Source organism: Ctenopharyngodon idella, chromosome 4 (genome assembly GCF_019924925.1).
Source record: "Ctenopharyngodon idella isolate HZGC_01 chromosome 4, HZGC01, whole genome shotgun sequence".
NCBI classification, from domain to species: domain Eukaryota; kingdom Metazoa; phylum Chordata; class Actinopteri; order Cypriniformes; family Xenocyprididae; genus Ctenopharyngodon; species Ctenopharyngodon idella.
In genome coordinates, this window is record NC_067223.1 from 11,041,484 (window position 1) to 11,062,772 (window position 21,289).

A 21,289-nucleotide genomic window follows, 5' to 3' on the forward strand; every position below is an offset into this window, starting at 1 on the left:
AAAGAGCAGGTTTTAAACAGAAGCCGTGGTGGTTTATGTTGGCTTGTTTTGTCTTAATGTCCGATATTGTGAAATTTGTGGTTTTGTTTAGAGTGACTCAGCAGCTCTATGGTGACAGTCAGTTGATGCGATTACAGTCTGAGGTCTTTGTGTGTGCATGTGTTTATTACATCAATGGTTGCTTAAGCCTAGTCCCAGACTAAAATGCATGCTATAACTGAAAGCAACTATCTTAAAATCTGTCAGTGCCATTGTTTTGTCTCATACCAGTAATGTTTTTTTCCAAGGCACGTTTATAAAAGCTACTTAAATGTTCTAATTGGACTGAGGCCTAATCCTGGCTTAATCTAAACCTTGTCTGTGAAACCGGGCCCAAATCAATTGCTGTTTTTCAGAATAAGACATATTTCTATAGCAACTATCAAACTAACATTTAGCACTAGACAACCAACAACAATTGCACGTTAATAAAATAAACAGTACAGCTGTACAGGCACTAAACAACATCTAGATTATTCCATGCATGACCTGCATTATCAGTTATGTAAAGGTGACTTATTATGCAATGTGTTTGGAGGTTTTTGCATACTTGGATTCAGTTGTGCATTGTGGTTTAATAAACATTTCTCAGTGTGATAAGTGTTATTTTATGCAAATATTCTGTGGGATTATCTGGATATGGTGTTTCCTCATGCCAGGTATGTTTCCTCTTAAATTGAACCTTTTTTAAAGGTGTAGATGTGGGTGGGCAGGAACGAGACAGGAGGAAACAAAGAAAGACTATTTTAGAAACATCCTCACCTCAAGCTCAGACCAATCGTCCGAGAGGACAGGTGAGGATAGAAAGAGAGTTGAGGACTGTGAAAATAAAGGAGGATGAACACACAAGAGAGATGAAGATGTATAACAGTAAGATTTGGCTAGGCTTCATTGTTGTGTTGGGAAGTTTGGGGGGTCGTGATTGTGGCCCAGTTTCAGGCTCACTGAAAGCTGAAAAGTTAGGGGACATCATGCTCGGAGGACTCTTTCCAGTTCACCAAAGCTTCAAGATCGTTAATACGTCAAGCAGTCCAATTCAACATGTCTGCAACAAGTGAGTCCATGCATCACAATACATCATACAGCTTCCATTAATTATTTCAAAGAGTGAGAAAATTCAAACTTGCATAATATTATGCTATTATACACACTACTGTTCAAAAGTTTAAAATGGCAGATTTTTTTATGTTTTCGAAAGTAGTCTCTTATGCTCACCAAGGCTGCATTTATTTGATTTTTATATCTTTAATTTATTTTATATTCTAAAATATGCCTATTCTAAAATTTGATATTTCATTTTACTTTGTTGATTGTTCTTTCTTAAAGGATTAGTTCACTTCAGAATTAAAATTTCATGATAATTTACTCACCCCCATTTCATCCAAGATGTTCATGTCTTTCTTTCTTCAGTCGAAAAGAAATTAAGGTTTTTGAGGAAAACATTCCAGGATTTTTCTCCATATAGTGGACTTCACTGGGGTACAACGGGTTGAAGGTCCAAACTGTGGTTTAAATGCAGCTTCAAAGGGCTCTACGTGATCCCAGCCGAGGAATAAGGGTCTTGCCTAGTGAAACGATCGGTCATTTTCTAAAAAAAAAAAAAAAGTGTATACTTTTTAACCACAAATGCTCATCTTGCACTGCTCTGCGATCCGCCATGCATTACGTAATCACGTTGGAAAGGTCACACGTGATGTAGGCGGAAGTACCGCGGTAGGGCGAAAAACTCCATCTCATTTTCTCCTCCAACTTCAAAATCGTCCGACATCATTGTTTTACCTTTTTTTGTAAAGCGTTTGGCTTAGTCTTTGCACGTTCGCTTTGTGGACACTGGATTGGTACTTCCGTCTGCGCATCACAGAGCAGTGCAAGACAAGCATTTGTGGTTAAAAAGTGTATAAATGACAGATCGTTTCGCTAGACATGACACTTATTCCTCGTCTGGGATCGTGTAGAGCCCTTTGAAGCTGCAATGAAACTGCAATTTGGACCTTCAACCCGTTGTACCCCAGTGAAGTCCTCTATATGGACAAAAATCCTGGAATGTTTTCCTCAAAAACCTTAATTTCATTTCGACTGAAGAAAGAAAGACATAAACATCTTGACATGGGGGTGAGTAAATAATCATGAAATTTTAATTCTGAAGTGAGCTAATCCTTTAAAACGGCACAGAAAGGATGAGATCAGTTACTATTTTAATGGCTACCAAAAAGTTTGAAATTTTACAATTTTTGGTCCACAATCAATCAATCAGTCATACCAGTGGTGTCATCCATAAACTGCATTCTGACCCCTTCTTGTTCTTTCTGATAGTTTCACCGTATCCAGGTTGGTTCAATCCCTGATGATAATTGAAGCAGTGGAGGCCATCAACAACTCCTCCATGCTCAATAATCTCACATTTGGCTACAAGATCCTAGACACGTGCTCTGATGTGACCACTGCACTGGAACATGCTAGTGTCTTCATGGACAGAAGTTCTTGTGGCGGTTCAATGTATCAGGCTGTAATAGGAGAGTTCCATTCAGAAGTTTCAATCGCAGTGGCGCAGCTTCTCACTATAGGGTATATGCCACAGGTAGCTATGTTTTATTTAATTGTGTTGCAGAATGCCATATTTTGAAACATTTTTCATCAATGTGCTTATTATGATCACAGATCAGTTATGGTTCAACAGCTGGGGTTTTGAGCGATAAAACACGTTTTCCGACATTCAAGAGGACTGTGCCAGATGATGACCACCAGGCTCAAGCAATCACCCAAATTCTGCGCTACCACAACTGGACCTGGATCGGCTGAATAATCACAGATGGAGATTATGGACGCTATGCCGCAGACCGTCTTGAGGCGCACGGCAAAACGCAGAACATTTCTGTGTCGTACCAAGATCTAAACCCTGAATCACATCCAAACAACACCATCCTGCAGCACTTCCTAAGAGCAGAGTCAAATAAAAGCCATGAGGAAATAAGAGAAACCCCGAAGAAAGCTATATACCCTTATTCAGTGTTTAGCGTAGGAATGGCTTTAAAGTCTGTCGCTAATGCTGTTAAAGACATCTGTTCCCGAAAAACCTGCCTTAGAGGCTTTGATATCCTACACACTGAGGTAAGCAATCACCTCTGTTATTCTCTGTAAAATCAAATTTCAAATATTACAAATCTTAAATATATTGTCCTCTTTTCCAGCTAAATGAGGCCTTGGCAAACACTAGATTTAATGAGATGTATCATTTCACCAAATCTGGAGACTTGGATACCGGCTATGGTATCATCATTTGGGAAGCAGCACAAGAAGATACCTCAAAATGCTTCAAACATGTGACACTGAAGTCTGTGGCGCGCTACATGATCAACGATACACGCTTTTTTTTTCCTGAATGACGCATGCAGAAATCAGGTGGAAAACATCACAGTAAGTGTCTGATACCACATGCTAAAGAAAGAAGTTAGAAAGCATGAAATCTGATTGATTAAAGGAATAGTTTACCAAAAAAACATTCAGGATTGTAATGACATGAGAGAGTAAATGATGACAGAATTTTTTATTTTTGTGTGAACTATCCCTTTAGGACTAATACATTTCGCAAATCTATTGTTTAATGTGAAATATTTTGAATCTTTTTATTGGTATTGCTCTGTCTTGTGTTTTTTTCTCCCAGAGTAATGTGATTTCGCGGTGCTCTGACAGTTGTCTCCCTGGATTTAAACGGGCCTTTATTGACGGCAAACCCACCTGTTGCTATATTTGTGAGGGGTGTCCTGCAAACACTTTTTCAAACCAAACAGGTATGTATTCATTCAATGGATAGGGTTTTTAAAAGTGCAGTGAGCGATTTGATGAACGGAAAAAGAGTAAGTAAATGATGACAAAAAAAAAAAAAAATTTTTAGAGTAGTTTGTCCCTTTAATTTTGTAAATGCTTTACTGGCAAGGTCAAAATATTCATTTAGAAAGTCAACTCAAATCAACTCATAGATCTTTTAATTAAAGGGTTAGTTCACTCAAAAATGAAATTTCTGTCATTAATTACTCACCCTCGTGTCGTTCCAAACACGTAAGACCTTCGTTTATCTTCGGAACACAAATTAAGATATTTTTGATGAAATCCAAGAGGTTTTTTTTTTTTTTATCCTCAAAAGAAAGCACGAAATTTCCACATTCAAGGTCCAGAAACTACAGTGACTACAGTGGTCACATCGACTATTTTAACAATGTTTTTACTACTTTTCTGGACCTTGAATGTGGTTATATCATCGCTTTCTATTGAGGATAAAAAACCTCATGGATTTAATCAAAAATATCTTAATTTGTGTTCTGAAGATGAATGAAGATTTTGCGGGTTTGGAACGACACAAGGGTGAGTAATTAATGACAGAAACTTCATTTTTGGGTGAACTAACCCTGAAGAAGTATAATGAAAGTATGTTTAATGGATTCTACTTTTCATTCCTCTCCAGATGCAGATGAATGTCACAAATGTCCAGGCAAATTCTGGTCTAATCCAAACTCAACCTTCTGCTCTCCCCAAAAGCCAATTTTCCTATCCTGGATAGATCATTACTGTATCACTATTGTGGTGTTTGCTTCTCTTGGCCTTCTTTTGACATTGATTGTGATGCTTGTATTTCTGGTCAAATGGACCACCCTGGTGGTCCTCGCAGCAGGAGGTCCCATCTCCATCCTAATCTTGCTGTCCCTCCTCGGGACGTTCACCAGCGCGATCTTGTTTGGTGGGAAACCCACAGACATACAGTGTAAAACCGGCCAGGTGCTTTTCGGCCTGAGCTTCACCCTGTGTGTCTCCTGCATCCTGGTCAGGTGCTTTAAGATTCTGGTGGCCTTCCAGAATGATTCAGCTGGAAAACGGGTAATGAAAAAGATTTTCCTGCCCTACTGGATCATTGGCATTTGTGTGCTTTTCCAGGGCATCATATGTGGCTTGTGGTTGTGGAAGAGTCCACCCAAGGTTTCTGAGTACCCAACACAGACTGAACTCATCATCCAGTGCGCTGAGGGAGATGTACTATTCTTTGGACTCATGCTGGCCCTTATCGGCCTTCTGGCAGTGGTGTGCTTTGGGTTTGCCTTCCTAGGGCGGAAGCTTCCTGATTGCTACAATGAAGAGAAGTGCATCAGCATAAGCATGCTCGTCTACATTATCAATTGGGTGGTGTTTGTACCCGTCTATGTGAACCAGAAGGAGACGGTCAGGTACAAATCTGCCATTCAGATGGTGGTGATGCTCTTCTTCGCATATGGGATTCTCATCTGCCACTTCATGCCCAAATGTTACATCATCCTGTTTAAAAGCAAGCACAACACCAGAGAAGCTTTCAAAAGAGTTCACCAGACGCTTCCGTAAGAATTCACGAGAGATTCGGCGTAGAGATGGACTCGATCGCCCAGAGAGCGTATTTACTGTCGACTCTGGAATAGAAAACATAATAAATGGGTCGTTCTCAAATCCTTACCCAACAGGCTCCATTTCCTCGTTCCACCTCTCCATAGAAAATCTGCCACATGCGATCAATGTCTCTGCAGATTCCTTATATGGGTCCTCACTGTCTTTTGGCTCTTCAGACAAGATGAATGAGGAAAACCAGAAAAGACAGAGTTTAAGCGGCTCCCAGAAACTCATCTTAAGGATCAAGAATAATCGTCCGGAGCTCAAGAGAACCTCAAGTGTCCCATGAGAATGGGGAATCTTTAACCAATAAAAAATGTTTTGTCACCACATTTATGATTTTTCCATGATGCTCTCTTTAAATAATGCTAAGAAAACATTCTCTTGTCAGTGAAATCCTGTTTAATAAATAAATTATACAAATAAAGCATCCGTGTCATCTTTATGATTGAGATGCTTTCTGTGATTGTTTCTAATGTTCTTTATTTTTAATGTTTATCAGTATGTTATATTCTGAATATCAATGCATATCTTATTTAGCACTTGTTCTGTCCAACTCAAGGAAAACAATAAAGATATTAATGAACAAATCAGTTTTGCTGTGGCGGGTCTATAACCAAAACAACGTATAAAAAAAATGAATGAATAAATTACACAATTAAATAAAATAAATTATATCCCTGCTGAAAAATCCAGCATAAGGTATGTTTTGCATGCTGGGACCAGCTTGGGATGCTGGTGTGCTGGTGAACCAGCATATGTTGTCTTTTGGATGCTGGTATGATCCCAGCAAGACCACAAAAACGTGTGTATGCTTTACACATCACGTTTCTTAGTGTGTGTTCATAGTTAATATACCAACATAAACCAGCTTGGACCGGCACTATACGAGCATGAACCAGCCTGGACCGGCACTATACCAGCATGAACCAGCCTGGACCGGCACTATACCAGCATGAACCAACCTGGACCGGCACTATACCAGCATAAACCAGCCTGGACCGGCACTATACCAGCATGAACCAGCCTGGACCGGCACTATACCAGCATGAACCAGCCTGGACCGGCATAATACCAGCATGAACCAGCCTGGACCGGTATTATACCAGCATGAACCAGCCTGGACCGGCACTATACCAGCATGAACCAGCCTGGACCGGCATTATACCAGCATGAACCAGCCTGGACCGGTATTATACTAGCATGAACCAGCCTGGACCGGCACTATACCAGCATGAACCAGCCTGGACCGGCATTATACCAGCATGAACCAGCCTGGACCGGTATTATACTAGCATAAACCAGCCTATCAATACAGCATCCATCCATCCATTCTCCAAACCGCTTATCATCTATAGGGTTGTGGGGATGCTGAAGCCCATTAAAAAATGTAAACACATAAAAATACGAAAGATGTTCATAATTTAAAAAAGTGGAGAACACAACTATAAAAACATACTGTGCTTTGTACAACAGTAATACACCAACAACGCAATAGCTGACATTGAGACAAATCCTAAATAAATTTTTTTCAGTTTAAATCTATTTCAAATGTTTGCATTTTCATGCTTATTTTAGGGCACAGTGATTTTAGCGCTGCAGATGCAAGACTATGATTAAATATATTTTGCAAACATTTCAATCAAAGCCACTTCTCCAGGAAGAAACCTAATGACACAAAAACCTTAGACGGCCTCTCTGGAACGCCTCTCGTCACATGACAAATAATAAAGCTTATACAATACCTATCTATTGATGTTTTGTTTACTCTTCCTCTTGTGGGTTCTTGTCTGACATGCCTTAAAACACTAACACTGTCATGTCAATAAGGGACAAAATATCTTCCTCCTTCTATGATGCTTAACTGCTTCTGTAAACTTGGCTTAACTGGATGAAGTGATTTTATTTTTGATCTTGACATTAGTGAATCATGCTATCAAGGAAATTTGATCTTCTCAATCAAGCATTTTGTGTATTCCTATTATATTATTGTCACCCTCTACCTGCTTCTGACAGAACATTAAATAATTGTCAACCACAAAAACAGTATTTTGTTTGCAATTGAATTTTTTTGTAATAGCAAAGGCATATTTTGTGTTTTGATATTTGGGATATGGTCATTACGCTACTTTTGATTGGCCATTGGGCTAGTTTTGTTGCAAAGACCTGGCAACCCTGGGTAAAAAGCACAGAGCAGAGACACCAAAAAGACACCACTGGTCCACAAAAGTGTTCATGGGGAAACATCTATGTGCTGTTGCAATTTGACCATTGTTTAAGTAAAAAAATTACTCTACTCTAGAATAATCTCCAGTCTGAGTTGTAAGTGGAATGCATACAGCAAAGAAAGAAGTAGATTAATGCTCCACGCTCTATTTAGAGTGTTTACAGTAGCCTAACCAAGCGAAACATCTAAATGAGGGTGTGTGTATGTGCTTTCCTGTTTGTGTGTGTGTGTGTGTGTAGACTTTGACTGTTCATTTGCCACTCATGCCAGTATCTTGACTACGCTGATTAAAGGCAGTATTCCTCAGCTGTCAGGCTGACTGAAAACAATCAAAGCCTCCATACCCCCAATCACCACAGCTCTCTCCCCGAGCGCCGCCGCCGCAATCAGCTGCTGATTAGGGAACCTGTCGCCCTTCTCCAGCCTGCAGCGGGGGTTAATGCGTGCGTCAGATGGTGTCGCAGAGGGCCACGCAGAGGGGAATGAGAACGTGAGCTGGATGATATTGGACGGATATAGCCGCCCTGTCAATCACTTGGGATTCACTGTAAAGGCTCAAAGACTCTCTTCATCTCTCTCTTTTCCCCCTCCAGGGCTGGGATAATCTATTTAAGCCAAATGTGTGGATGCACCAATTAAATCAGACACTGTTTTGGAAATTTTGCCTATTTCCAACACCTGAAAGCAATCTAATAACATGCTTGGATAAATAGTGCATTTACCTTGCATTGCACATAGCATATTGCAGTTCACTACTGATGCTAATTTTTCAGTGCTACTTTTATATACATATTTATCTTTATAGTATTGTTTCTCCCATAGATTTTTAATAGTTTAAAGATTAACACTTCTATTATTTCTCTCTGGAGCAGAAAAAAACTGCCAAGAATTGCTGCTAATGCTTTTTTGTTTGAAGAACTAAACTTTTGACTTCACTAAATGATCAATTTGATCAATTGACTAAATTATCATCATATTAGAGAATGCATAGGCATAGTTATTATGCTTGTGAATAGATACAAATACTAGTATTTATGGTTATTTTATTTATGATTGATTTGGTTTATCTTTCTTAATTTCTTAATTTAAAGTAATTATTATTTGTTTTATTTATTTACCAAAATTACTGTATTTCTTAAGTCATTGCGGGACTTTTATGATCTGCTGTTTTATTAATATTTCGTTAATAATAATATATTAATTTGTCCCGCTTGATTGTGAATTGTATTCCATACAATGACAATAAATTTAAATAAAAATGTGTTTTTGGACCCGTTTTGTACTGGGACACTGGGCGGACATCGGTGTATCTGCGCATGTGCGGAAATGAGTCATTGTAAAGTTTCGTTTAGTTTATTCTCATCTCAGCTGACAACCCGACCGGTTTTGGACAATCCAGAAACGGAAAAAAATCCACCGAGGTATGCTTTTGTTTCATAACATGTTATAATTATTAAAGTTGGAAAAAGATCCACCAAAGTTTTCGGTTTGGGACGAAAGTTGATTTAAACTTGCCAAGTTTGTCCAGCCGTTATACAAATGCGTCTCGTCCTCACTGACAGCATGTCGATGCATGTGTGAGTTTAGTGCCACGTTTTTGTTTGTTTTGGTGTGTGTTTACCACAAGGTGTCTTTACATGCTGACATGAGTCATTTACTTTAGTTGCTAGTTAGTATAGCTACCCGTTTTTGTCTTTTCTGTTCTGACCTCAACTGTCAGTTTAGCAACAGTAAGTTTCCACATCATATACAAGTTGTTTTCAATCATTCAAAGTGTTGCATAAACTATGGCATAACAGGACAGACAGTTAAGTATGAACATACTGCATAGGAATAGTTCCTCTAATACACTATTCCTGCGGTTTCACAGACAAGCCTAATGTTAGTCCCAGACTAAAATGCATATTTGAGCTGTCTTAACTGAAAGTAACTTGCACTGACATATATTAAATTAAATCAGTGCCATTGTTTTGTCTCAAGATCCACATTATTTTTTTCCAAGGCATGTTTAAAAAAAGGTGATCCAATGTACTAATGTAAATTAGTACATAAATGTACTTAATTTAACTAAGGCCTAATCCTGTCTTAATCTAAGCCATGTCTGTGAAACCAGCCCTATGAAATGTTGAAACTGATCTTTAGAGAAGTAGAAAGTAAGAAGTAGAATCATGCATCATGGGACCATCCTTACATTAGATGAAATCATGTTTCTAAAATGAAAGCTCTGCTAAAATGTGTTTTGCATCCGCATCTGTGTGATTTTGCATTCAGACACATTACAAACCAAGAATTTCTGTAAAGTGTTCTTAAGGAAGCTACACTGGGAAAAAAGGACATTTTTTTTATTCAGCAATTTCGTCTTGTTTTCCGGTACCGATATCGAAGCATTCTTAAATCCAAGATACATGAGTTTGATTAAAAAAAAAAAAAAAAAATTTTTCTTACCCCACTGACAGATATTTTTCTTTATTTCAAGCATGAACTCACTTAATTTTAACTTAATATCTTAAGTCATTTTCATTATCTTGATTTAATCATTTTTATGTATGTAACTCAATCTGTTTTTTATTTTATTTTTCAGAGCCACTTCAGAGTGAGTAAAACTCTTATGCATGACCACCGGACACTGAAAACGCAGAGAAGTATGTAATGAGATATGATTGTATCCCTTGATTTTAAACATGAGGCACCTGACCAAGTGAAAAATCATCTAAAAGTAGAAGAGGATCTGTAGGAGACCCACCCACTCACAGACACTGGGTGGAGTGGAAATGGGCTTAGATTATGACTTATTTGTGCAGCCAGTGGTTATATTTTGATCCTTACTTAAATAACACATTCTTGTTGCATTTAATGGCAGTACATTGAATCATTGTAAACATAAGGTTCAGACTTTTATCATCAATACAGTCACCAGTAATCCACCATTGTATAGCCATTTACAGCGCTATCATGTTTACGAATTCCTCCAAACCTTTTCTATGTAAATGCAACATACTCATGTGATCTAGATCAGGGGTTTTCAAATTTGTCTTGGAGGACTTCCAGTACTGCACATTTGTTTCCCTTATCTGATCTGACACGCCCAATTCAGGTCTTGCATAATTGCATTCTCTGCTACTGAGCTGATGAGTTGAATCAGGAGGAAGGAGACATTCAAATTGTGCAGCAGTGCTCCTGATCTAGACCATTATATAATTCTGTTTTGTTTGCAATAAAGTTATAAAGGACTCCCTCTAGAGTTTGAACTGAAGTGCGTAAGACATTTCACATCCTTGCACTAATTTGAAATTCACAACACTAAATGGAATCTAATGGCGGTACCAGTGATGGTATGAGAATGAAATGGAAATACCATGATCTGGATAGAGCAATAGTATAGAAACCACCTGTAATGTACCACACTAGATACTCTAAAAGTAATCTCTCAATGTTCCTAGAAGAAAAAGCTCCTATTGTTGTTCTGCTTTTTAATTTTGCTGCCCTACTAACTGGAATAATTTACAGAAATTACTGAAAATTAATGCATATATTTGTTTAATCTTTTACAAAATTGGTAATAAGTGCTTTGAACAACTTTTGTAATTGTTTTGGATAGCTTTACTTACTCAATTTTTAAAATTTTATTTTATTTTATTCTTGTCTCTTAATGTAATGTATATACAGCAGTGGCCAAAAGTGAAGTCTGGCATTGGAAAATCGACATCTTCACCCTTTATTTAAATATTATTACAAATTTGTTCAAGATGTAATAATATTACATAGTTGTGTTTGAAGTCAATTTGTAATAATGCAATAAAACTGTGCGAACATAATTTTTGACCAGGCTGTCATACTAATAAATTATGAACACATGCTAAAACAAGAGAGAACCAACGAAATATTAATAACTGATTATGTTGCAGTCAATGTATGCTTTTTCCTGTGAGCTTTTTGTATTTCTATGATTTTTTTGCATAGTAAAATAAAACCTGTAGCTGTAGTTTGCTTTTTTTTTTCTTGCCAAATAATTTTGTCAGATAAATACTTTAACTAAGTTTAGTGTTTTCTTTTTTTCTTCCCTCATATTTAATGATGGTTACTCAAACTTGTAGGGTCATAAAAACAATAATCCCCTCGGACATCATTGGAGGATGATGTTCTTCTCCTGCCAGGGGTCATTGTAATTAAGACACTGACTTGCCTGTATAAATGAAGGTAAACAAACAAACAAACAATAGTCACCTGGGATGTTGATGGCATGTGTGAGGCAGCAAAAAAGCTATTTGTGTGCCCTGAAAATAAATCATTGTACAATTTGTACCTGTGTCTCTTCCAGATGGCCTCCACGTTGTGGGGGCAGTTCTCCATATTGATGGATAATGACACTCGTGTGGGCAATAGCTGTTTCAGTGCCACACAGAGCACTGTGCTGAAGGGGGTGAATTTCGGAGGTTTGCCCATCGTTCTGCTGCTCGACTTTATAGTCTTCCTGGTAAGTTATGGAGTTAGTTGGGATCCAATTGGCTTGTGCTTATGTGATTTGATTGGTTGGTACAGATGTAATTGGATGGTGTTGTGTGTCTTCCTGCAGTTGCTGCTATCGGCCTTCACTGTGATCAGAAGGAGACTGTGGGATCATGGGAGACTTGCTCTTGTTGCAGAGAACGAAAGGTATGTGACATGAAGGCAGTACTATTTGCTTTGGGAACATACAGTGTTATGATTTGTTGTAAAATGATTAAAAAATTACATTTCTGCCGCTTCAGAGACTTTAGTAAACGGCGCTACCGTAGAATGACATCATCCATCTCCACTGAGGAGCCTGAATACGAGAAAGTGAGTTTAAAACACGTCATCCTCGTTATGACATTATTCATGACATCATCAACATCTTCCTTATTTCCTGTAGGGTTGCTGCTCTTGGGTCACCTTTATCGTCAATATGGAGTAAGTGCTGTTATGGTGCTACACACATGCAAAAACATTTTACATGTTTACACTTGGAAAGTTTTTGCCTGTTGATAAATAAAAAAGTTCAAATAGGGAAGTGGACATGGGAAAATTCTAGTAATATAAACTGAAAAAGTGAAACTGATTGATCTGTGTGTGTGTGTGTGTGTGTGTGTGTGTGCAGTGAGGCTACAGTCCAGGAGAAATGTGGGGTGGATGCAGTACATTATCTGTCATTTCAGAAGCACTTGGTCACCCTGCTCTTGCTCATCTGTGTGCTGTCTGTGTCCGTCATCCTACCAGTTAATCTGTCTGGGGATCTGCTGGGTATTTCACATTCACATTTCACAATTCAATGTGGTTTCAAGAATGCTTCATACAGTAGCTTGAACTTCATAAACCCTAGTGGCATTAATTTATATATATTTTTAAATATAATATATTATATAATATAATGGTTGCAAAAATCGAATATTTGTCTTTAAAAATAATAAAATGTTTGTTTTTGTATTCAGAAAGCTGAATTAAGATGACAACATCTGTCCTTTATTATGGATTGGATTGAATTGGACAAAATTATCTTTTAATACTGCATAATTTTGCTGCCTTCTGTTTCGAAAAGGCACTGTGTTTAGATGCATAAATATGTTGCTTTTTGGCCGCTCACCAGGTTTTGGAGGATGGCAGTGGTTTATAATCTCACATGAAGTCACCATATGAAATATTTTCAAGTTCCTTTTCTTAGACATTTGTTTCAGTCTCTGCTGAAGGCAAAAAGACTGACTTATTTACTATAACTGTGTTCCAGGCAATGATCCATACAGTTTCGGGAGAACCACCATAGGGAATCTTAAGAAGGAGTATGTACCGTATGTGTCTATACGCATATGACTAGGTATCTGTGTGTGTGTGTGGTTGAACTGTATTTTATATGATGTCTTCGCAGTAATAAACTGCTTTGGCTACACACAGTGTTTGCAGTTCTATATCTCGTGATCACAGTGGCCCTGCTGAGACGCCACACCTCTAAAATGAAGGGAACCAAGAGTGAGATAGTAAGCCATCCTGCCATTTCTCTCTCACACACACATACACACATGCATGCTGGTTAGTGTCAATCTAACCCTGGTTTATTTTTCCGTAGGCCAGAAACACCCTGTTTGTGAGGTCTGTACCCACTGCAGCCACTGATGAGAGTATAAAAACTCACTTTTCGTAAGTGGGAGGACTTTTCCAGTCACTTTATTTTTAGCCATTCACCCAGACATCTTTTCCATCCCATCTCCATGCTGTTTATTCCATTTTGTGTGTAAAGCATGATCTCAGCTTACATAATGTGGGTTTCAAAGGCAGCTACTGACCTTAAGGCTTATTGGTCAGCATTTATTCATTCAATCTTTGAAATAATCATTTTAATTAAAATCTAATTTTGGCAGCAAATGGAATCTGTTCATTTGAGTTTACATTTGGGTCAAACAGTTGCTTGAGTTGGGCCAGTACTCCTTGTTTGTCTGAGCAAAAGAAGATGGGGATGTGTTTGGGAAAATTATCATTATTTTTGCAATTCTGCTTGGTACCACTGATGTGGAAATTACTCACTTAACTTTTAAGGTGTTAGCATGTCTTGATTGTACATTTGTTTGCAGGGAGGCATACCCTACCTGTCAAGTGATTGAAGTTAACTTGTGCTATGATGTTGCCAAACTGATTGACTTGGACAGAAACAGGTGAGAATGACAATTTGACCCAATATTATTTGTAGTTGTCCAAATATCTTATAGGACATACTCTCACAGACCTGTATGATAGTGTTATTTTAGTATCATTGAGATACTATAATAGTTTTCATTTTATTTTTTTGTTAAAGTGTTAGTAATTTTGTTGTATATTTTTGTCATTTGTATTATTATTGTTTAATATGTTTATATGGTTTTTTAATTTTTTATATATTTTTATATTTTAGTTCTATCTAGAGTGTCATGACAGAACTTGGTATTTATTTTAGTAGTTATTTTGCTACTGGCTTTTATTTTATTTCAATTAACAACTTTGTTTAAATGGTTTCCGTTTTAGTCAACTGTAAAAACCTTGGTATGATCATGAATATTTTTTGAGTTCTAGCATTAACTGTTTTGTTTGTGTGTGTTTTTTTTTTAATTGTAATATTTTGTAACAGAAAACGGGCAGGAAAAAACCTGCAGCATTACCGTAAGATACTCGATCGCCAGGGACATCGTGAGGTCATCAACCCGCGCCCATGCAGCCACCTGTGCTGCTGCTGCCACTGTCAGGGGTGCGAAAAGGTGAGTACGACCACCATTAGCACTGGCCTTGTTTTGACTTTTCAAGATTTGGGCATCTAAATAATGTGTGTGTTTGTGTGTAGGTTGATGCTATAGAGTTCTACAGTTCACAGGAAGCTGCTCTGCTTGAGGAGGAAAATAAACTAAAGCAGAATAGGGTGTATCCTCTAGGCATGGCATTTGTCACCCTGCAAAATGAGTACATGGCCACTTAGTAAGTGATTCACACTCAGATTCAACTGAGAAAAGAAAATTATGAATAATTATACTGGCTTATAAGATTGTTTTTACGTTGTTTTTACCAGAATATAAGGCAGAATGAATTGTGATAAGATCTGTGAAAATAATCCAAGATTGTGGATCGAGTCAAAGAAAATCTTATTATTTTCTAATATATTTACCAGTGTAATTTCAGCTCACATGATTTTTAAACGGCTGTTCTTTGTCTTTCCTCACAGTATCCTGAAAGATTTCAATGCTCTTGAGTGTGGAGGCAGGGCAGGGGGTGTGGTCGGAGAAGAAATGGGTGGGGGAATCAAGTGTGGGTGTGGCCGGGAGCCTCAGCCGTCCTCTAAGAGTGCAGAGCTGAGGGTACACAATTGGGAAGTGAATTACGCTCCTCACCCACATAATATCTACTGGTATGTCCTATTATACCATTTTTGGAGCAAAATCTTTAATATTATAACCTGCTTTAGTTTATAGACAATTCTGCTTATCATTATCTCACCTTCTGTCTCTTTCAGGGAGAATTTGTCATTACGTGGGTGGCGTTGGTGGCTACGTTGTGTGTTGCTGAATGTTGCACTCTTCGTGCTCCTCTTCTTCCTCACAACGCCCTCCATCATCATCAGCACCATGGACAAGTTTAACGTCACCAAGCCTATTCACTATCTGAACGTATGTGACTGAACACAGCACTTATAATGATGTGTGCACATGAAGTGCAGTGGTGTGAAGACTGTGTTGTGTTTGTAGAGTGCCGTTATCAGCCAGTTCTTCCCCACTCTTCTACTGTGGACCTTCTCTGCCCTGCTGCCCACTATAGTGTATTACTCTACACTGGGGGAATCCCATTGGACCAGGTAGACATCAACACAAAAACACACACTCGCACTCAAACAAGTTCGCTTAATAATGCATGACTGTGTGTGTGTGTTTGTGTAGGTCTAGTGAGAATATGAGCATGATGTACAAGCTCTACATATTTCTGATCTTCATGGTGTTGATTTTGCCATCACTGGGCCTCACCAGGTAAGAGCTCTTTAAATCTTTCTCCACAGTTCTCACACTCTATTGCAAGCACACACTTTTACAATAAACTAAACTATGTTGTGGGTTAGGGCTGCACGCTTAATCAAAGAAAAGAAATTGCAATATGGCTCAGTGTGATTATCAAATTGCAAAGGCTGTGATTTAATTAAAGGCATAGTTCACCCAAAAATGAAATTTCTGTCATTAAGTACTCAACCTCATGTTGTTCCAAACCCATAAAACCTTCGTTCATCTTCGGAACATAAATTAAGATATATTTGATGAAATCCGAGAGGTTTTTTATCTCCCATAGAAAGCAACAAAATTATCACATTCAAGGTCCAGAGAAGTAGTAAAGACATGGTTAAAATAGTCAACGTGACTGCAGTGGTTCAACCTTAATTTTATGAAGCGACGAGAATACTTTTTGTGCGCAAAAACAAAACAAAAATAACAACTTTATTCAACAATTTTTTCTCTGCCCTGTCAGTCTCCTACGCAGCTGACGCAGTCAACGTAGAACACGGAAGCTCTGCAATGTGTCTTCAATGTGTAGGAGAATAGAGGGAATTGTTGAATAAAGTCGTTATTTTTGTTTTGTTTTCTCGTCGCTTCATAACATTAAGGTTGAACCACTGTAGTCACGTTGACTATTTTAATGATGTCTTTACTACTTTTCTGGACCTTGAATGTGGTAATTTCGTTGATTTCTATGGGAGATAAAAAAAAAAAACCTCTTGGATTTCATCAAAAATACCTTTTTTTTTTTTGTGTGTGTTTCAAAGATGAACGAAGGTCTTACAGGTTTGGAACGACATGAGGGTGAGTAATTAATGACAGAATTTTCATTTTTGGGTGAACTAACCCTTTAAAGGGGCTATATGTAAGAATTTTCATGTATTAATCGCTTTTATATTGCCAATGTGTGAACAGCTTGTAACAAAAATTAAAAAACAAGACTTCCCTTACTTCCTAGGTTGTCTATGAAAGCCTGTAGACATAATAAATGTTAAGGTTAATACAAGTGTAACATTTATTAATCTTGTCCTAAGAAACTGCAACCACCTGTGATCCATGGGCCAAATTTGACCCTCAATGAAAACCATAAATTAATTCTTGTTTAAGTGTATAGTGGGTCTATAGTGGGAGCATATATACAGATGTGCTCTCTTTCCACAGTCTGGACGTGTTTTTCCGCTGGTTGTTTGATAAGCAGTCTGAGGGGAAGCTGAGGTTTGAGTGAGTATACTTGTGTTTTATTTGCTCAAATCAGAATGATTTATTCGTTTTGTGACATGCACCTAAAAATAACGATGGCTTCCTGGCTTCTCTCTTTGCCTGTCTCAGGTGTGTGTTTTTAGCTGATCAGGGGGCGTTCTTTGTAAATTACGTGATCACAGCCGCTCTGGTGGGCACAGGCATGGAGCTGCTGCGATTGCCAGGGTTGCTGCTCTACATCGTGCGTCTGGCACTCGCACATTCGGCTGCTGAGAGGAAATATGTTAAACAGGTTGGTCTGTGACTTATGATCTCTATCTATCTATCTAGTTACAAAATCTTTGTGTTGAATATTTAATTATTTTAAATTGTTAGTATTACATTTTAACCAACATGGCATAAAGAATAAAGAAGTATTTTTAACCTTTTGCACTTTTTATTTTTATTTTTTTAAATAAATTATTATACTTTCCTTTTATTGAGCATAATAAGCTATATGGACATTAGGTTGAAAATAAGCTGGAGTATCGCTTGAAACTGATTTGAATAGATATAAAATGAATGTGTTGCTAATCCACTTGTGATCTTGTCTCTCTGTAGAATCAAGCGTACGAGTTTCAGTACGGCGCGATGTACGGATGGACTCTGTGTGTGTTCACGGTCATCATGGCGTACAGCATCACCTGTCCTGTCATCGTCCCCTTCGGTCTGATTTCTTTCCTCAAGGCCTTGTACACATTATCAGTGTCTGTAACATTACATTAACGTACAGACCATGTTTGCAGGTCTGCTGTACCTGATGCTGAAACACCTGGTGGACAAACACAACCTGTACTTCGCTTACCTGCCCGCCCGCCTTGACCGGCAAGTTCACCTGGGAGCTGTCAATCAAGCGCTGGCTGCACCAATCATATGCCTGATGTGGCTTTATTTTTTCTCTGTGCTCAGGACAGGTAACGTCCAATAATTGGCTGATTAAATGGCATTTTGTTTATTGGATTATTTAGTTTGATTCATATAGTGTGTGTGTGTGTGTGTGTGTGTGTGTATATATATATAATATATATATATATATATATATATATATATATAATATATATGTGTTGACTTTGTGTCTTCACAGGCTTCATGGCGGACACATCACTGTTCACACTTGTGGTTCTGTGTGTCACCATCTTTATCTGTATAGGTTACACTTGCTTTGGGCACTTCAAATACCTCAGTCCCCACAACTACAAAGTAAGCTGCTTTTTTTTTTTTTTTTTGTCCGACTTTACAATTCCACTATTGTTATAATTGTTATAGTTTTACCATAATTTAATAGTTATAATTAACCACCCCAATTTAAACCATAATAATTTAAACCAATGCGCTTGCATACACACACAAAAATCCTCTTCTTTTTTTTCTTCTCTACATTTCTCCTCTTCTCTGTTTCCTAATCCAGCTTTCTGAACCTGGCATTGTATGTGATGTATTGCTTAAGTTCCTCTACTATAAGTCGCTTCGGATAAAAGCGTCTGCTAAATGCATAAATGTAATTGTGTATGTCTGTGATTCAGATTAAGGAGGAAGATGAAGATAGAGTTTCTGAGAGCTCATCTCATTCGGCAAGTTTCACATTTTTATATTAAACACTATCATACATTTTGTTTTCAATTCTGATAGATTTCGAAATTACCAAAATCTCTTTGTCCGTCTCTCTTACTCTACGTAGGTGTATCTTCCCAAAGTTCTGAACCCAGACGCATCGTTCGATTCTTCTGATGAGTGCAGCACTCGGCAATCCTATGGCACGACAGACACGAGCCCGCCTTTCCTCAGCACTGAGGAAGACTGTCCAGACTTGGATATCTAACAACAATAACACAACTGCCCTTTCTCCTTTGGAGGAAATGGTTCTTGCTATATTGGCGGTTGGAGGTCAGTGTGGAAATGGAGGGGATATACTTTTGAAAACAGAATCTTTTGGAAGGAAAAAAATCACTCTCAAGCTTTTTTTCATACACACTGAGAGACATGAGGAACATTTAATCATAAACTGCCGTATAACAAATGCAAAAGAGCTTTTTGGGAATCAGTTCATCTCACCAAAGACTAAACTCTTTTCTAAATTGCCATTCAAACACGCTGTCCAAACATTTCTACATTACAAAAGCAGCTTCACCATTGAGCTCTTGCCAAGGAGTACAAATATAACTTGAATATATCAAAGCGCACATGAACACTTGAATCATGGCACTTGTGCCTTGTTGGAAACAACTTAACACACTTTATAACTGGAATTTGTGTGAGAGTGTGAGTAAGAGAGCGAGCGAGTGCGAGCGAGAGAGAGCGCTTACATATTGATTGTCATTCTTAATGTTTTCTGTTTTAAAGCAAAGTTTTATACAAATGTGTTAATATATTGATATTGACATATTGAGCTCATTGCTCAGTGGCCTTGTGTGTGTGTGTGTTGTTTACATGGCTTATGTGGAAACAAATGTGTATAATGACATGGGTATTACAATGTAAACATGGTTTATGAGGACACTTCCTGTGTTTTTTTTATTTTTTTTTATTTTTTTTTTTTTTATTATTCAAAAAATGCTAAAAGTTTTCTGTCATGGCTAGGTTTAGGTGTATGTTAGGGGTAGGTTTAGAGGAGAATATACAGTTTGTATGGTATAAAACCATTACGCCTACAGAGAGTCCCCATAAACCACATATACAAGTGTGTGTGTGTGTGTGTGTGTGTGTGTGTGGTTCAGGTATTCCCTACGTCCTAAACATGGCAATATCAGTAATCTCTGTCCTTGTGGGAAAATTTTTTGGTCCCCATGAGGCAAAAAAACAGCTTATAAGTCATAATAAGTGATGTTTTTTGAAAATGTAAAAAATGCAGAAAATTTTCTGTGATGGGTAGGTTTAGGGTCCCCATAACATAAAAACCGTGTGTGTGTGTGTGTGTGTGTGTGTGTGTGTGTGTGTGTGTGTGTGTGTGTGTGTGTCTGAAAGAATAAATAGGATTGTATTAGGCGGACAAGTGGCCTCATCATCATCATCATCACTAGGTGGCACTGTTGTTTTCTGATTCTTTTGGTTCTTTTCAGAGTAGTGGCATAATGTCAATTACTAGAGAAAATCATTTAGAAAAAAATTATGAAAAGATTGAATTTACAGTAAGGCACTTACAATGAAGAAAAACTTAAAATAAACACTGCTTACGCAATACTTAAGCATTCATGAGACTTGCTATGTGACGTTCAACTTAAGTGTCATGACCAAATAATTCCAGTAAACCCGGTAACTTTCGCATGATAACCACAAGTATACCAGAAAAGGACTGTCTGCATGGAGCAAATTGTAGTCGCAGGAATTGCGATCAAATTCATCTACCTAGAAAAGTTTTCCTACTTCAAAGTACTATTTAGACAACTTTATTGATCAAAAAAGAAACAGGGTTTTGCTAAATAATAACAATTAAAACCCTTACATTTCTGCTTTTAACTGTAATGCAATGGGAAGATATTGTGTATATGAAGGGAAACTGTTGATATGGTTCCTGTGTATGTGTTTCAGTTCTGTATATTCATTATATGATTGGAACAGAAACTGAATTGTGGTGTCTGATCATTTAAACGGCTCAACCTCCAGACACTGAGTCTCATAGTCTTAAGCCTCAGATTTTCCTGGAAATGGATGAATGAACGTCCTCCATACACACACTTGACACATTTCTCCTGACTGTGGTTTTCAGCTCATTAATCAGGATAGAACAAAATCGTCTTACTTTAACACCATAAGCAGCCCACAAACTCTATGGCCAGAGTGACCTGTTACAAATGCCAGGATCAGCATTCAAAACTCCATAAGAACAGAAACTGATCTAATGAGTGTGTGTGACTTTCATTTGCAAACTTTTTAT

General features: G+C 37.9%; 2 protein-coding genes across 4 annotated transcripts; both read left to right on the forward strand.

Moving 5' to 3' along the window:
- Nucleotides 1–678: 678 nt before the first annotated feature.
- On the forward strand, nucleotides 679–6,069 carry LOC127511436 (G-protein coupled receptor family C group 6 member A-like). Its single transcript, XM_051892245.1, has 4 exons — nucleotides 679–698; nucleotides 3,432–3,453; nucleotides 3,701–3,827; nucleotides 4,499–6,069. Exons 1-4 carry the CDS (start codon nucleotides 679–681, stop codon nucleotides 5,401–5,403), a joined length of 1,074 nt encoding a protein of 357 aa, XP_051748205.1. The 3' UTR covers nucleotides 5,404–6,069.
- Nucleotides 6,070–8,997: 2,928 nt separating this feature from the next.
- tmem63a (transmembrane protein 63A) lies at nucleotides 8,998–20,976 on the forward strand. 3 transcript variants are annotated; one of them, XM_051891191.1, is made up of 26 exons: nucleotides 8,998–9,093; nucleotides 10,254–10,314; nucleotides 11,767–11,869; nucleotides 11,991–12,146; nucleotides 12,246–12,325; nucleotides 12,421–12,490; nucleotides 12,564–12,601; nucleotides 12,789–12,931; nucleotides 13,413–13,464; nucleotides 13,551–13,659; nucleotides 13,749–13,819; nucleotides 14,251–14,331; nucleotides 14,781–14,907; nucleotides 14,991–15,121; nucleotides 15,366–15,548; nucleotides 15,654–15,807; nucleotides 15,886–15,992; nucleotides 16,075–16,161; nucleotides 17,341–17,400; nucleotides 17,509–17,671; nucleotides 17,980–18,085; nucleotides 18,165–18,332; nucleotides 18,503–18,618; nucleotides 18,827–18,844; nucleotides 18,942–18,989; nucleotides 19,097–20,976. In XM_051891191.1, exons 3-26 carry the CDS (start codon nucleotides 11,864–11,866, stop codon nucleotides 19,235–19,237), a joined length of 2,415 nt encoding a protein of 804 aa, XP_051747151.1. In that variant the 5' UTR covers nucleotides 8,998–9,093; nucleotides 10,254–10,314; nucleotides 11,767–11,863; the 3' UTR covers nucleotides 19,238–20,976. The 3 variants fall into 3 exon arrangements, with proteins under 3 accessions (XP_051747151.1, XP_051747153.1, XP_051747152.1); XM_051891193.1 differs by lacking the exon at nucleotides 18,827–18,844; XM_051891192.1 differs by lacking the exon at nucleotides 11,767–11,869 and having other exon boundaries at nucleotides 9,003–9,093.
- The last annotated feature ends 313 nt before the right edge of the window (nucleotides 20,977–21,289 follow it).